Below are 13,488 nucleotides of genomic sequence, written 5' to 3'. Positions count from 1 at the left end.
CCCCTTTCCTGTCTCTCCACCCCCTCCATCTAGATCCACCCCTTTTCTGTCTCTCATTAGCAAATAAACAGGCATCTAAGGGATAATAATATGATATGACATAATACAGACTAATGTCTCATAATTGAATTAAATAAACAGAAGGAAAAGAGCACAAGAGAAGGGACAAGAACCAGAGACCCATTTGCTCATACACTCAGGAATCCCATAAAAAAAAAAAAAAAAAAACTGGAAATAGTGCTGTATACACAGAGAACGTAGTTCAGACCTGTGCAAACCCTGTGCATGCATAAATATAATCTACCACATAAATAAACTGCAAGCCAAAGAACATTTTATATATATATATATATATATATTTGAGATGATCCTTTGATCGATCTATCTATCTATCTATCTATCTATCTATCTATCTATCCTCAAAATAGTGCTTGAGGTCTTAGCTAAAACAATAAGATTACTGGAAGGGATAATGAGGAAATAATTGGAAGGGAAGAAGTTGAAGTATCTTTATTTACAGATGATATAGTAGTTTATTTAAGTGATCCTAAAAACTTCACTGGGAAACTCCTACAGCTAATAAACACTTTTAGCAAAATATTTAGATACAAAATTAACTCACATCAATCAGTAGTGCAGTCTCTCTCTCCATACAAATGACTGACAGATGGATAAAGAAATCAAAGAAACAACACCTTTCACAATAGCCCAAGAAATATAAAATAACTTTGGGGTAACTAACCAAGTAAATGAAAGATTTGTATGATAAAAACTTTAAGACAGTGAAACACACTGAAGAAGATATCAGAAGATGGGAAGACCTTCCATCCTCAAGATTGGTAGGATTAGTATAGTAGAAATGATCATACTGCCAAAACCAATGTATTGATTCAATGCAATTCCCATCGAAATTTCAAGACAATTTTCTACAGATATTGAAAGGCAGTTTTCAGCTTCATTTGTAAATACAAAAAACCCAAGATATCTAAAAAAAACCTGAGTGATAAAAGAATTGATGGAAGTATCATCATCCCCGATTTCAAGATGTATTTCAGAGCTATAGTAATAAAAACAGCATAGATTGGCACAAAAGCAGCCATATTGATCCATGGAATCAAACTGATGTAATTTCCCACATCTATGGGCACTTGTTTTTTTATAGAGAAGATACAAATACGCCCTGTACAAAAGACAGCATCTTTAACATTGTGCTGGTCAGAACTGGGTGTAGAAGAGTACAGATAGACCTATACTTAGCACTCTACACAAACCCAGCTCTAAATGTAGCAAATACCTCAACATAAAACCAGATGCACTGAACCTGACAGAAGAAAGAGTGGGGAGCAGCCTTGAGTTTAATGGCATAGGAAAAAAGTTTCTGAACAGAACGCCGACAGCACAGGCACTAAGATCAACGATCAATAAAAGGAACTTCCCCTGAAACTGAACTGCTTCTGCATGGCAAAGGACACTCATTCAGAAAAAGCAGCAGCCTCCAGAATAGGAAAAGACTGTTAGCAACTACACATCTGACCGAGGACTAATATCTAAAATATATAATGAAGTAAAAAAGCTAGATATCAAGAAAACAATCCAATTAAAAACTGGGGTACAGATTTAAATAGAATTCTAAAAAGGAAATTCAAATGGCAGAGAAACACTTAAATGTTCAGCATCCTTAGCCATCAGGGAAATGCAAGTCAGAATTACTCTGAGATTTCATCTTACACCTGAAATTAAGATCAGAATGGCTCTGTTCAATAGAACAAGTGACAGCTCACGCTGATGAGACCGTCGAGCAAAGGGAACACACATATTCCTTGTGGGAGTGCGGATTTGTGCAGACACTATGGGAATTTGTGTGGCGCTACCTCAGGAAGATGGGGATTGATCTCTCTCAAATCTAGCTATAAGACAGAAACTTAACAGAGAACTAAGGGAACTAACAGATGTTCTGACTCAAATGGACATAACAGAAATCTGTAGAACATTTTATATGAACATAAAAGAATATACCTTCTTCTCAGCACTCACTGAACCTTCTCAAAAATTGACCACATACTAGGTAACAAAGCGAACTTCAATAGATACCAAGAAATTGGAATAACCCCATGTATCTTATCAGATCACCATGGCTTAAAAATAGAATTCAAGAGCAACACTAATTTCAGAAAGCTCACAAATACATGGAAAGTAAACAGTGTTCACCTGAATCACCAATATGCTGGCATAACTGGATATCAACGTATAGAAGAAGGAAAATAGACCCATATCTATCACCAAGCACAAAACTCAAATCCAAATGTATCAAAGACCTCAACATAAAGCCAACCACAGTGAACCTCATAGAAGAGAAAGTGGGAAGTACAATTGAACGCATTGGCACAGGAGACCACTTCCTAAATATAACCCCAGCAGCACAGACACTGAGAGAAACAATAAGTGGATCCTCCTGAAACTGGAAAGCTTCTGTAAAGCAAAGGACATGGTCAACAAGGCCAAGCTTTTGTATTTCGTATAATAAAGCAGCACAGTGTATATGAGTTTTCATGCAGTATCATCTTCTGTAAGAAAAAAAAGAAAACATAGATTCTTAGTTCTGAGTCACCGTTACACACTGAACGATGGATTCCCAGTAAATTTAACACTCTGTGTTGCTTTGTATTTTTAGACAGAACCAAAGCTGTGCCACCTTGCTTTAGAATTTTGGTTTTAAAGAAATCTAAGGACTAGAATACGTCTCTGAACATGGCATTTTATCAACTGTTCTTAAAGCTGAAAAATCTAACTTGAAAAATAAAAGTAGACTATGAGTTTGTTCCTCAGTACAGAAATGTGGGGTTGTTTAATCCAGGAGTCCCCACTCGTCAGTACAGAAGTGCGGGGTTGTTTAGTTCAAGAGTCCCCACTTGTCTAGGAAGTCTTAGCAGGAATATTGGACTGAGAGTAGTTTAATTGATCCAAGGTATATCTTTAAAAACTCTTATTTATATTTCCTTTAAGAGATAATTCTAAGGAAAATTTCTTTTCCTAGGGACTACATTTAGATTGTAAGCAGTGTGAGCTATCTTGGGTGTGATGCAGTCAGTTTTATTTCATCACAGGTCAGTTTCGATTGGAATATCACAGTACATAATTGCTCCTATGTAAGGTTTGATAGTTTTTATTATTTCTCATTGGCTTCATAGTCAACCAGTACAGTTTTGAAGACAATCATCATAACTGTCAATAAATATGTGAACTCTCATAATCACAGAAGTAAGGAAACTACTTCAGACCACGGGAACCATGGAGAATGTGGCAGTGCATGACATGTTGAGTCTCCACGTGTCTGCTAAAGGGACTGTCACTGATCACTGTGTATCAGCAGGATGCAGCTTCCCCCCTTTATTGAATAGTTTCTTTTCCATACAGTTATCCTGACTACTGTTTCCACATCCTCTACTCCTCCCAGCTCCTCCGTCCCTCCTGTCCCCCCGGATCCACTCCCTTTCTGCTTCTCATTAGAAACGAACAGACTTCTACAAGATCACAACCAAACACAACAAAACAGAATATAAGAGAAAACAAAATCCATCACATCGAGGCTGGATAAGTCAGCCCAGCAGAAGGGAAAGAGCCTTAAGAGCAGGCACAAGGCGCAGATACCCCTTGTTCACACACTCTGTAGTCCTGTGTACATACTAAGTGGAAAGCTGTACTGTATGTGCAGAGGACCCGTGCAGACCCGTCTGGGCCCTGTGCTGGCTGCTTCAGTTTCTGTGAGTTCATGTGGACCCTGCTTAGTTGATTCAGAGGGACTTGATCTGGTGTCCTCTGTCCTCTCTGGCTCTGACACTCTTTCCCCCTCCTCTCCTGTGGGGTTCCCCGAGTTCTAAGGGGAGGGATTTGATAGAGACCTTCTATTTGGTGCTGTGTGTTCCAAGGGGCCAAGAAGATTTAACTTTGGAAAGGAAAACAATCATGCCTTTGAATTTCCTGTCTAGAAAGTTAAATAAGTGGATGTTGTATTTTATTTCTTAATACGATTTGAGATGGCTCTTACTATTTTCTAAAATTCAGCCTTCAAGGTTCTTGGCCTCAAACAACTCACAATAAATAAAATCCTCAGTGAGTTCTTGGATCTGACATTTTGCTGTTGAGTTTCTGATGTTTACCAGGTCTCTGGGTCAGTTCCTCTATGTCCCATTATGGGAAGACACTCAGGAATCTTTAAGTACCACCTAATTTTTCTTTGTTCTGGATTATGGTTACCGTCTTTTCCCTTTTAACATCCAATTCAATTTATCTTCTCTTTGTTCATGACATGTATTATGTATACACGTGTACATATTTATGTGTGCATATATACATGTGTATGATAAATTGTTCGTGCCTGCTAGATATTTATGCAAAATATTTCTATTAACCACAGATGACATTTTAATGTCTTTCTTCTTATAACGTTTTCCTGAAGCATACAATTCTGCTTGATAATAAAAGTCTTTTTTGTTTTTTTAATACTTCTGTCATGCAGCTCAAAATTGTTCTGGATTAAGAACCTGTGGACAGTGCTTGGAGCAGCCTGGCTGTGGCTGGTGCAACGACCCCAGTAACACAGGGAGAGGGTACTGCACTGAAGGGTCCTCTCGGGGACCAGTGAGAGTTGGCGGAGCACACAACAGTGAGGCGGTCCTCGACACCAGTCTGTGCCCTAAAGAGAAGAACTACGAGTGGTCTTTCATCCAGTGCCCAGGTAACGGCCTTTTGTTTTCTTCGTGGATGTGCCGGTGTGCTGTATTGTTTCTGTCATTGTGCTCTCCTAGAATCTTATGCTCTTTCGTGTTTCCAGGAACCCTCGTGGTGAGTGTGGATATCATCACCACCCACGGGATTCACGGGCCATCCTGGGTACTCACTACTATGTAAATTTGATGGTCACTTAGTTTTTCAGGGGCTCTTTTCATAGTTGTGTATTCCTCATTCAGTGCTTGTATGGAAGGCAGTTGAAAATTTAACTTATTCAGGACGTGTTTTCTGAATACCTGTTGTGTACTAGCTCGTGTATATAGTGAGTTAGGTGCTAGAGACATAGTTGATAAATTGGTTTTAAAATCGCTACACTCATGGAGAATGCATGTTTATTGAGATAAGTGAGTTTATGAGGTCATGCGGTGAATGAGTGCTAGTAAGTGAATCTGGAAGCTCGGGTTGAGAAGACAGAGCTTTGCTGAGATGTCCACACGGATAAAAGCCTGCAGGAGAAGAAGTGTGTCACGGCTGGATTCCTGTGGGATGAGCTACAGAAGAGGTGCCAGGTACATGAAAGAGTGAGGAGACCTTAAAGATGGAGCTAGAAAATCAACAATATGTGCTTCATTAGGTTGGCTACCACACAGGAGTGTGACACGCAGATCCTCTGGGAACCTGGGAAGAGCCATGAAGAATGCTCGGAAGAGCTGGTCCTCTGAGGTGGGGTGTTTGTCTGCTTCCTTGCGCCTTGCTGCTGCCCTGAGACTAAAACCCCACATTTCTGAGCTTCCCCAGCGACCCTGACAGTTTCTTTGGGACCAGTGACAGCAGAGGCAGAAGGGGTGAGAGCTACCCCGAGTATGCTATAGATGAGGGGCTTGCACCGCAGGACGAGGCCACAGAGCCAAGTGAAGGGGGAAGAGACAAACCGAAGCGATCACAGATGGAACTACAGAGTGCTGAGGTCGCACGTTAGTGCAGGCTGCTCATGAGAGATGGGTGAAGACAGTCTGGAACGGACCAAGATGTGTGGATGGGAACATTGGTCACTAGCCAGAGGGTTCCTAGATATCACGTTAAGCTGAGGAGGTTCGGAAGTGCTCTGTGTGGCTCTGCAGCAGTGCAGAGCTATGCATTTGTCACAGTCCATCTTGTGCTGTTGGGATGTGGTTCAGTAGTACATCAGTGCCTGGCATTCACAGGTTGTTGATCCAATGCCTAGTATTGTAAAGTAAACAAAATCCATACCTGTATGCCACAAAATGTGCAATTTGCTGTATGCAGTAAAGCCATTCACTTGAGGATTCCAGAATAGAATGCAGATTGTCAAATGAATCTGACTGCGGTGGCTCTCTCTGTCGCTCTCAGTTTCTGTGTCTGTCTCTGTGTCTCGGTCTCTCTGTGCCACTGTTTCTGTTTTTGCCCCTCTGTGTTCGTCTGTCTGTCGGTCTGTATCTCTCTCTCTCTTTCTCTCTCTCACACACACACACGTGCACACAGGAGCGCATGTGTGTGCATACATACAGACTTTGACTATTTTCTTAGTCAAACTGTTTTTACTGTATAGTGCAAGGCTACAGAGAAACCTGTGCATACATCTGTAGAATTCTGATGTGTTAGGTTTGTTTCTGACAAGAATTATTTTGTAATTCTAACAATACTTTATGTGTGCACTGTGTTTCAGCAAAAACATGAATGGTTGTGTTAATAGGAGCAGAGATCTCACTTTCAGAGAAAGAGGTGACGGCTCCATTCAATATTTGGTGCTGGACTCAAGCTTCTGACCATGCAGTCATACTTACTTTATACATAAAAACAAATATAAATATTTATGTATACTTGGGTTAATTTATAGCTCTACATATGTCAGAATCCACATATTTGTCAACATCCACATGTTTCCTTCCTCACCCCGTCATTTGGGCCCTTGACACTCCAGAGCAGTGGACCTCCCTAGTCTGTGGATTTCACTTCTGAACATCATTCTCCGTTGGAAGACACAAGGCTTTCTACATAAATTGCTGCTTTTATAGTTGGGGCAGGGAGGTTAAAAGTATGTTTCAAGCATTTTGCCGTGCAGTGCTGAAAGAGAGAGAGAGACAGACGGGAAAGTGGCGGACGAGGGAAGATGGAGTCATACTAAAGCCAGTCCGAAAGTTGGCAATGGGTCAGACCCAGGCAACAATATAAGCATTTGAAATTAATTGACACACACTTGCACACATGCATGTACACATGCACACATGTGAAGTAGAAGGGGACAACATGGGAAGAGTGGGGGAGCAATGTGAGGGAGGGGTTAAGAGGGCAATATGGATGATATGATCAAGTTTCCTAATTGCGCTAATGTCGGGGTAAGACACTAACATTTGGTATGGAATTACTTTGTTATGTTTTTGCATATTTATAAATTTATAAATCTACAATTCTGTAATTATAAATTTCAAAGTACAATTTGAAAAACACAGGGCAGTTCTAAAATAATAGTCAAAGAAAACTTACAGGAAAGAAAATGTAGTTATTGGAACTGAAGGCCGGTGTGTGCAGTAGGTAGGTAGCACATGTAAGACAGGAACAGCAACATGAAAGAGAAGCACTAAGAAGCAGTTCAGCACTCGGGAGAAGTAAAGTAGAGGTAAAAATGCAAGGTGCAACAGAGGTCAAAGATAGGGTAGAATTTAAAGTTCTGAATACACTTAATAGGGTTTTCAAAAATTGGAAAAGGAGAAAGAAAATCTTTAAAAATATTGTGCTGCAATGAGATATAGGCACTAAGCACAACTAGTGCCATTCGATTCAAATATAAAATCGTGTCCTTGAACACGTATAACCGTGCTCACACCTTAGTGCAGTGATGAGCTGGGCTCAGGCCACACTGATGCTCTGAATGTCCAGACTTCTCAGGTGTGTATTTCTTCAGGCAGGAAATTATATTAGAGGGACCTTCTCAAGCAGTTTGATGTCTGTTCTCATTTACAGCTTGATTGTACAGAGAGGTGTCTCACAGGACAGTGGAACCCTTCCCTGTCATGTCTGCGTGTAGGTCTGGAGAGGATGAGCTACAGGAAAGAAGCCTGGCTTACATGTGGGTGGCATCATCTTATAGGCCAGGGCCTAGAAGGAATGGAAGGGGAAATGGAGAAAGTGAGCTGGTGTCCACACCTTCTTAGATGTGCTTTGCCGAACTCTTCCCCACTTTGATTACGATGAAACCATAAGCCAAAATAGCAATTCACCTGTGACTTGGTTCCTCAGGATTTGACACTTTGTTTGAAAAATTAAAAATCTGGCAGCAGAAACTAGGTTCCCAAATCAGACCACGTGGCTGAGAATCCTATGCATCTACTCTAGAAAAGCTCCAAGCTGCATCTTAGCAAGGCCTTAGGGTGTGTGATCAGGGCTCAGGGGCTGCTTCTGGGGAGACCTGAGACCTGAGACCAGAGACCAGAAAGCCGCAAAGACCATGCTCATGAGGTTTCAGATGAGAACAAAGGCTCTTGGGAGTTGGTTCTTTGCTTTGCTCTCTGCTAAGAATTAGTGAAAACTTGGTCTTTGTTCCAAGACTTGGGAGTCCAAGTTCAAGGGTGATTCAGAGTTAAACTGGCAGAGATTTTAAGGCAGTCCAGTGTCCATGTTGTGGCTTGGGATTGTTGCTCTCAGTTAGGTTTGGAGTAAGATTTTGGAACAAAAATTAAAGCAGAAAAATTTGAAATGTTTGTGGTTTGAACAAAAAGCTTCATTAGTTAGGGTCTATTGCATCTACTTTCCTGCATTTCACGAGTAATATCTCTATGGACCTATTTTATTTTAGTGGCATTGGAATGTGTATAAGATTTGTAGTTCTGTGGTGTGCCTCTCTGTAGGGAGAGCAAAGTTTTGATACTAGAGGTAAGGTACTTCTATATAATCACTTATACTTTTAACTTGTTTGAAAAACTCAAAATGTCAGTCCAAGTATGAAAAATATTCCACTTTTTAAAATGGATGTGCTTAGGCTGAAGCTGCTGATTCGTTCCTGGCTGCTCAGACCCCAAATAATCACACAGAAACTGTATTATTTGCAATACTGTTTGGTCAATAGCTTTAGTGTATTTCTAGCTAGTTTTTATATCCTAAACTAACCCATTTCCATTAATCTGTGTATCATCACGTGGCTGTGGCTTACCAGTCAGGTTCCAGTTTAGTTTTCCCGCCTAGTTCTATTCTGCTAAGCCATTGGCCGAAAGCAGTTTCTTTATTATCCAGTGGCAATAAAACATATTCACAGCATGTAGAGGGGAATCCCACATCAAAAGCGAAAGTAACATGTAATAAATGACACATTGGTGGAGGTGCTGGGCTGAGGTGTAGTAGTTAGCGCAGAGTAACGTGTAATAAATGACACATTGGTGGAGGTGCTGGGCTGAGGTGTAGTAGTTAGCGCAGAGTAACGTGTAATAAATGACACATTGGTGGAGGTGCTGGGCTGAGGTGTAGAAATGGGTGGACTCTGCATCAATTATTTTTCAACTTTATGTATATAATTGTTTATGACATGAATTCCATGTGCCATCAATTCATCATTTTAACTCGTATAAGTCATGGCTTTTTAGCACAATGTCCTAAATCCACAACCACCACTCTCGTGTAGTTCCAGAGTGTATTAATCACTATGAAACCAAACCTGGGACCCCTTAAGAGTTATTTCAAATTTCCCCCTTTTCCAGCACCTAGAAACATTAATTTACTCTCACTGTTTAGTTGGGCTCTTCTGATATGTGGTCTTTGTCCTTGGCTTTTAATCCCAGCATCTATATAATGTTTTCAGGATTTATTTTTGTGGCCTACATAAGTTCTCTTTATGTCAATATAATATTCAGTTACATAGATGGACCACAGCTGTGTTTTCTTTTGTTCGCTAATGTACTTTTGGTTATTTCTATTATGGTATTGTGATTAATACCATAATTACAATGCCCTTGTAACCATTGTGTGTGAACTTCTGCATGGAGATGTTTCTCTTTATCTTTCAGTTTATCTAGCAGTGGATATCTGAGTCGTATGAGAACTGCAGGACTTAAAGAATTGCAGAACTTCTGTAGAGTGTTGAGTTTATTTTGTGTTGGCGTGGGGCCTGTTCTTAAGAGCAGTTTGTTTCCTCTATGAGACTCTCTAGAGGGAACTATTTTTTTTTTTTTGTTTATAAGTGACTGCTGAGTTAGGAATGGGTGTGTGTGTTCATTTCTTATTTCAGTTTTATGACTGCATCTAGTGTAAACCTGTGCAGACTGTGTGCAGGCTGTGTGTGCAGACTGTGTGTGCAGACTGTGTGCAGGCTGTGTGTGCAGACTGTGTGCAGGCTGTGTGTGTAGGCTGTGTGTGCAGACTGTGTGCAGGCTGTGTGCAGACTGTGTGCAGGCTGTGTGCAGGCTGTGTGTGCAGGCTGTGTGTGCAGGTTGTGTGTGCAGGCTGTGTGCAGGCTGTGTGTGCAGGCTGTGTGTGCAGGCTTTGTGCAGGCTGTGTGTGCAGACTGTGTGCAGACTGTGTGTGCAGGCTGTGTGTGCAGACTGTGTGCAGGCTGTGTGTGCAGACTGTGTGCGGGCTGTGTGTGCAGGCTGCATCAGTCTTAGGTGCATCTGTTGTATCTAGAAGGCCATGATTCCTTGGTACATAATTAATTCCCTCTGGCTCTTACACTCTTTCTACCTTCTGCAGAGTTCCTTAAGCCCCGAGGAGAGGGATTAGATGGAGACATCCCATTTCCAAGGGAAAGTGTATTGTCTGGCCGCAGGTCTCTGTGTTTGTTCCCCTCAGTACAGGAAGAAGCCTTTTTGCTGTTGGCTGAGCATGGCACAGACCTGCTAACCTGGCCCGCATGGCCGGCAGTGTCCAGCTAAGGGACAAGGACTGTTAATTGTGAAGAATCATCTAAATTGTATACAAAAGAAAAGTGAACTAGCCCCGGGCAGGCTCCCTTAGTCTTCTCATCTTTGAGGACCCACGCAGTGACCGCTGCATGTCCGCTCTCACACATACCAACAATATATGTTAATAATGTTTCTCTCTCCATCTCTTCCTCTTCAGCAAGTCTTTCTGGACCCTTGGATCACACACCTCTTCCAATTTCATGTTCTCTCTCTGTCTCTGCTTGCCTCCCTCTGCCTCTCCCTCTCTCTGACTAAATAGCCCACTAAGAGGACTGAAGAACTCTGCTTCCTGAAGGTCTGATTTGATACCCAGCCCCACATGATAGCTCACAACCACAGTAACTGCAGTTCCAGGGCATCCAGCTCCAGGGCATCCAGTGCCCTCTTCTGGCCTCCAAGGGAACAGCACACCTATACTGTATAGACCTACAAGCAGGCAAAATATCCATCACAATAAAATTTTGAAAAAAAAGAAAAAAGTATGGGATTTACAAAGTCTAGCACATTGGCTGTCTAGTCCCTTCCAGTGAAGAAAACATTATTTTATCTCTGTTCTTTGCTATATTTACATGATTTGAGTTGTAGATATAATTCAAGGGGTCATTCTGAGCTGCCCTTGTTAGGTCTGCGAGACCTGTGGCGGAGGGCATGTGTTTTACATGCGTGTTTAATTTCAGAGTTCCTTCACCTTGTGGCAACATGCATTTCAGACCCACACATGGAGATAGTTTGGATTTCCGTGTGTCCTTTCCCTTTCATGCATCGATGCTAGTGGCACATCCGGTTCTTTTCCCTTTCTTTGATCTTCCATGTGCTTTGGTAATGTGTTCATCTGCACAATGCAGGTGATGACTTCAGTTTATAAACATGACTCAGCTTCTCTCTCTTCCTGGGAGGTGGCAGCGGTTGCACTTCCTGGCCTTGCTAGATTTGGAACCCGTATCTGCTGATACTTGCTGTGTATCCTATGTAGAGTTCAGGTTTTCTTCTAGCTCAGTCTTTAATGTTCTTGTTTGGAAACCATGCACTGTTTCAGTCCCTGACAGTTTCTTTTTCTTTGAAGGAAGGCTATATATTGAAAAATGTTTTGCTTAAGTTTTTTCTTTCTTCCCCTGAATTTACGTGAAAGCATGTTGGGAATTTAATAATAATGTCATAAAGATATTTTTAAATGCAGCACATCTGTTTCTAGAGAGCCCATATTTTCAGAGCTGTGTGCTTTATTTGCATATCAAATGATAAATTTGTCATTATGTTTTATTTTGATTTTTTCTGTTTGTGTTTCCATAAATAAGGAACCATCTGGGGTAGAATTAAAATGTAGGCAAAATAAAATAGATGGATTGTCTTTAGTTTTGTTTGTGTTCTATAGTTATGTTAATATTAGACCATTTAAAATGACAATTCATCCAGGGAGAATTATTCAGAGTCAGGTGATGTAGGGTCTAAATTCTACCATGTCTGTGTCAGGCCTCGCTGTAACACACCTATCAGAAGCTTTGTGGGGTTGGACCCAGGAAACGCTTCTTGACTGCCCTTGTCTTTTCCCCTTCAGGCAGGAAAGGTTGGCTGGCATTGGGCCAGTGTGTTCTTCAGTGTCAGGAGGTGGCAGGGATCATTCCTGGCCTTGCTTGTGTAGCTGCTGCCACACCAATTGCTGCTCTTGTGGGGACTGCTCTGGTACTGACATCATAATCTATATACTATGTTAGATTTGAGAGTTAAATTCATCTTTCTTTTTCAGAAGCAAGTGCTAATAGATAATTTTGTTTTCATGTGGTTTGGAATTTCACAAAGTCTGCTAGTCTATTTCTTATTTTGGTTCTTCAGGCAATTCTTTATGTGGAGTGGGTACTCATTTTTTTTTAGACAGAGTGATTTAATTATGTATCTGCCATAGATCTACAAAATTCCTTCTTAACCATTTAAGCACAACAGTAGAAGTTTTAATATCAGTGTTTTTATTAAAAAAGAACTCCATGTATGTTTTTGGTGGCTGATGATACAGAAAGATCTTGCCGAGCTAACTTGGCCATCGCTAACTTTTTGAAAGGCATATTTGTGAGTTTTAAAACATTTGAAAACAAAATTGTCATATTTTAAATATCATTTTACATATTTGATTTTCTTTTATCTTGACCTTTTGTGTTAGATTTTCTTATTTATAGATGATTTGAAAACCAGCTTCTTGCTTTAAGACAGTACACCTTGCTGGGTGGTGGCGGCGCACGGCACGCCTTTAATCCCAGCACTCAGGGGACAGAGCAGGCGGATAGAGATAGGATAGGTGAGTGTGAGTCAGCCTGGTCTACAAAGTGAGTTCCAGAACAACCAGGACAGTTTCACAGAGAAACCCTGTCTCGAAAAGAAAAAAAGAAAGAAGATACACTGTTATTCAAATTAAGAGTCCCTTTGTTTGTCTGAATAGCAATTTGTTTTCTTGAAATTAACATCTGTTGCCTGATAATTTTTGTATTTATAGTTTGTTATTAAGTATAAATATGTTTATGATGTATTGAGAACTTAACATTCCTTATCAAAGCTCTATTATATAATCTTGTCTTATTTAATGGATAAAACATTCACATGATTCTTTAATGAGCATATTAAACTATTCCCCACCTACCTGAAATATTTCACATTATCTCTAGCCCCTTCGTCTATAAGCAAAGAGGTCAGTTGTGACTCTACGATAAAACACATTCTGACTTATTGATGCTCTCAGCAGACTGTGTGCTGTATTTAAGAATTGGGTAACGCGCTTTGGACTTTGCTAGAATCGGGTTTAAAAGTGATGTCTGTCTTGAGAGCTGTGTGCTTCTGTTGTTATTGAGCTGTTTGTGCTCCTTTC

General features: G+C 40.7%; 1 protein-coding gene across 3 annotated transcripts in view; it reads left to right on the top strand.

Moving 5' to 3' along the window:
• The window catches only part of Atrnl1 (attractin like 1), a 548,573-nt gene that overhangs the window by 99,035 nt on the left and 436,050 nt on the right, over positions 1–13,488 (top strand). For all 3 annotated transcript variants that reach the window (XM_057777516.1, XM_057777515.1, XM_057777517.1), the window contains exon 18: positions 4,517–4,735. In XM_057777516.1, the coding sequence (XP_057633499.1) occupies positions 4,517–4,735 (219 nt within the window). The remainder of the gene's footprint in view (positions 1–4,516; positions 4,736–13,488) is intronic.

The sequence above is a fragment of the Chionomys nivalis genome, chromosome 8 (genome assembly GCF_950005125.1).
Source record: "Chionomys nivalis chromosome 8, mChiNiv1.1, whole genome shotgun sequence".
Taxonomy (NCBI): Eukaryota; Metazoa; Chordata; class Mammalia; order Rodentia; family Cricetidae; genus Chionomys; species Chionomys nivalis.
Note: the sequence above shows the minus strand (reverse complement) of the source record. Positions and strands in the feature narration are given on the sequence as shown.